Here is a 2,783-nt window from a genome sequence, read left to right as displayed (position 1 = left end):
GCAGCCTTTATAGACATCAAAGGATCCACACAGGAGAAAAACTGCATAAATACCTGGACTGTGGAAAGAGCTTCAGTCGGAGGAGCAGCCTTTATGTACATCAAAGGATCCATTCAGAAGAAAAACCGTATAAATGCCTGGAGTGTGGAAAGAGTTTCAATCGGAGGGATCCCCTTTATGTTCATCAAAGGATCCACACAGGAGACAAACCACATAAATGCCTGGAGTGTGGAAAGAGTTTCAGTCAGAGGGGCAGCCTTTATGTACATCAAAGGATCCACACAGGAGAAAAACCACATAAATGCCTGGAGTGTGGAAAGAGTTTCAGTCAGAGGGGCAGCCTTTATGTACATCAAAGGATCCACACAGGAGAAAAACTGCATAAATGCTTGGAGTGTGGAAAGAGTTTCAGATATAGGAGCAACCTTTATGTACATCAAGGGATCCACACAGGAGAAAAACCGCATAAATGCCTGGAGTGTGGAAAGAGCTTCACTCAGAGGAACAGCCTTTATGTACATCAAAGGATCCACTCAGGAGAGAAACCATATAAATGCTTGGAGTGTGGAAAGAGCTTCAGATATAGGAGCAACCTTTATGTACATCAAAGGATCCACTCAGGAGAGAAACCATATAAATGCCTCCAGTGTGGAAAGAGCTTTACTGAAAGTGGAAGTCTCCGTAAACATCGAAGAATTCACACAGGAGAAACCCTATAAATGCCTGGAATGTGGAAGGAGCTTCAATAAGGCAGGAACTCTGTGTAATCAAAGGATCCACAGAGGAGAAAATCCATATGTCTGGAGTTTGGAAGGTGTGAACACTTACCCTTCCTTGCCATCTCATCCTTTGTGTGTCAACATGAGTGTGTAATGTATTCTCATCTGAAACACTCAAGAGTAAGTAAAGTTATGGACAGCACCATTTTACTCTTCCCTCTATTGCTACTCTCTGTTTAATGATTCTGCTGTTCTGTGATGCCTAATAGTTGAATTTGAATAATTTTACACACTTTTCAAGGGGTACGTAATCTGATGAGTACAAGTGTATTCAACTCCACAAACTCGTATCACAATTTCTTCTGATTGGTGAGATTTCATCTTGAGATCCAGAAGCTGCTACTGGAATGTTCTGAAGAATCTTCCCAATTTCCATTGTGCCCACGGTTCTTTTCCATGGGCCTGGAAATGAGGGCGTTCTCTCCTGGGTTAATTCTTCCCTTGAAATAAGACTCTCGCCCCTTCTGTACCTTTTGGCCCACTCCCTCCTTCCACACAGAGAACAAACTGCACTCTTGGTTATTAATGAGCCAATTCACCCTTTTCTCTCCATTTTGCCTCCCACCTGATCCTTAGTGCTACCTTTGCTCTCTGCTTAGCCATTCAAGTTATTTGGGCCGTAACTTTTGCCTCCTGTGAAGACCTCTGTGTTGCAGGAATACAGTCCTTGCTGAGGGCCAATTAACAGGTTTCTTGCACTTGGTTGCACTTTCTTGTAACTTTAATAATGATAACCTTGTAATATGGAAGGTTTCTGCCTTAGCATCCAGGTGTGTGTAACTTTCTAACTTCAAAACAAGGGACTCTCTCAGACTGAATAGCCAAGGACTTTTTCAATTGTACATGCTAGAGGTTTCAGCTGGCCAAAATTGTATCTTTTCTCAACAGATTTAAGTGGCTCAAGATGCCTTTTCCCATGGGAACGTTCTCCTTTTAATATAGTGGTTTTAAATGGTTATGTTATTATGGGATGTTTCACTTACTTTCCATGTTTCTGAATGTAACAGGATTTCTTCCAACTATTCTTTTGTACTTTTTCTGCTGTTTTGTCCTGTGTTTTTGTAAGATTAATAAGTTGCCTTTAAATCTTCTAATTTGAACAAGTGGCAGAATCTAGGTGTCTGACCTGCCCCAACTGGGTCCCTTAGGAAGGAAAGATCTTCAACTTCATCGGATTGGAGCAAAAAGTGCCTCTGTTAGAAACCAATTCTGGGCTTCTCTGAGCTTCATCGCCTGTCATTTCTCCCCTCCCTGTTTCCCATCACGTACAAACATTGTCCATTTGTCCACCCCATGCCCCTCCAGATGGCAGGAACTGGCAGGACCTGACACGGGGGCTAATTTGGCCTTCATTGTTGGGGATGTGACCGAGCTCCTCCCTGTCATTGTTTGATATAATCTAAATGGGTTTTCCAAAGGTCAGCGCCATCTAAGACCATCCCCAGATATCTGAAACTCTTGTACATCGGATGCTCTCAATGGTCCCCTCGTCTTCAAAGCTTTTTAGCAGAAACAGGAGATTCTCTAAGGCCAACAAAGCTTTGTGAGATACAATCCAGATCCTCAGCATAGAGGAAGAGAAGTAGGGCCCAGGGATTCAGGCAGGTGTAAGCAGGAGACAGTCAGATGAGCTGTTGAGGAGTGGAAGTGCTACTTAAAGAGGGTGGAGGTCTAAATACAGCCCTGGGGGACTTTTCTGAAGCACATTTCATACAAATGCTGAATGAGAAAAAGTAACATCCATTTGTACTGTATTCTCCACGTTCATCAAGATTTTTCTCAAATGGAGTCAAATGTAGGTTTAAAATCTACAAAGGCTTCATGTAGTGATTTTGTTTTATTTAGAAGAATGTTAGTCATAAATCAAAATTTACACCTAATGCATTATGCAAGGAACTGTCGATACTGTTTAATTGCATCAGTTTCAATGGATTTCACAGTAAATTGAAATTATTTGTTAATAATAAGGCAACCCTAAATACTTTTTGCTCCAACGGGAGGATT

At 41.8% G+C, this 2,783-nt stretch overlaps 1 protein-coding gene across 1 annotated transcript in view; it reads left to right on the top strand.

The window, feature by feature from the left end:
• Window positions 1–2,783, top strand: part of LOC114923484 (zinc finger protein 345-like) — a gene marked incomplete at both ends in the record, with an annotated part of 53,807 nt that overhangs the window by 27,618 nt on the left and 23,406 nt on the right. The window contains 2 exons of the mRNA XM_029286509.1: window positions 89–179; window positions 706–814. Coding sequence (XP_029142342.1) covers window positions 89–179; window positions 706–814 — 200 coding nt within the window. The remainder of the gene's footprint in view (window positions 1–88; window positions 180–705; window positions 815–2,783) is intronic.

This window comes from Protobothrops mucrosquamatus, unplaced genomic scaffold (genome assembly GCF_001527695.2).
Source record: "Protobothrops mucrosquamatus isolate PMUCROS unplaced genomic scaffold, P.Mucros_1.0 scaffold3926, whole genome shotgun sequence".
Taxonomy (NCBI): Eukaryota; Metazoa; Chordata; class Lepidosauria; order Squamata; family Viperidae; genus Protobothrops; species Protobothrops mucrosquamatus.
Note: the sequence above shows the minus strand (reverse complement) of the source record. Positions and strands in the feature narration are given on the sequence as shown.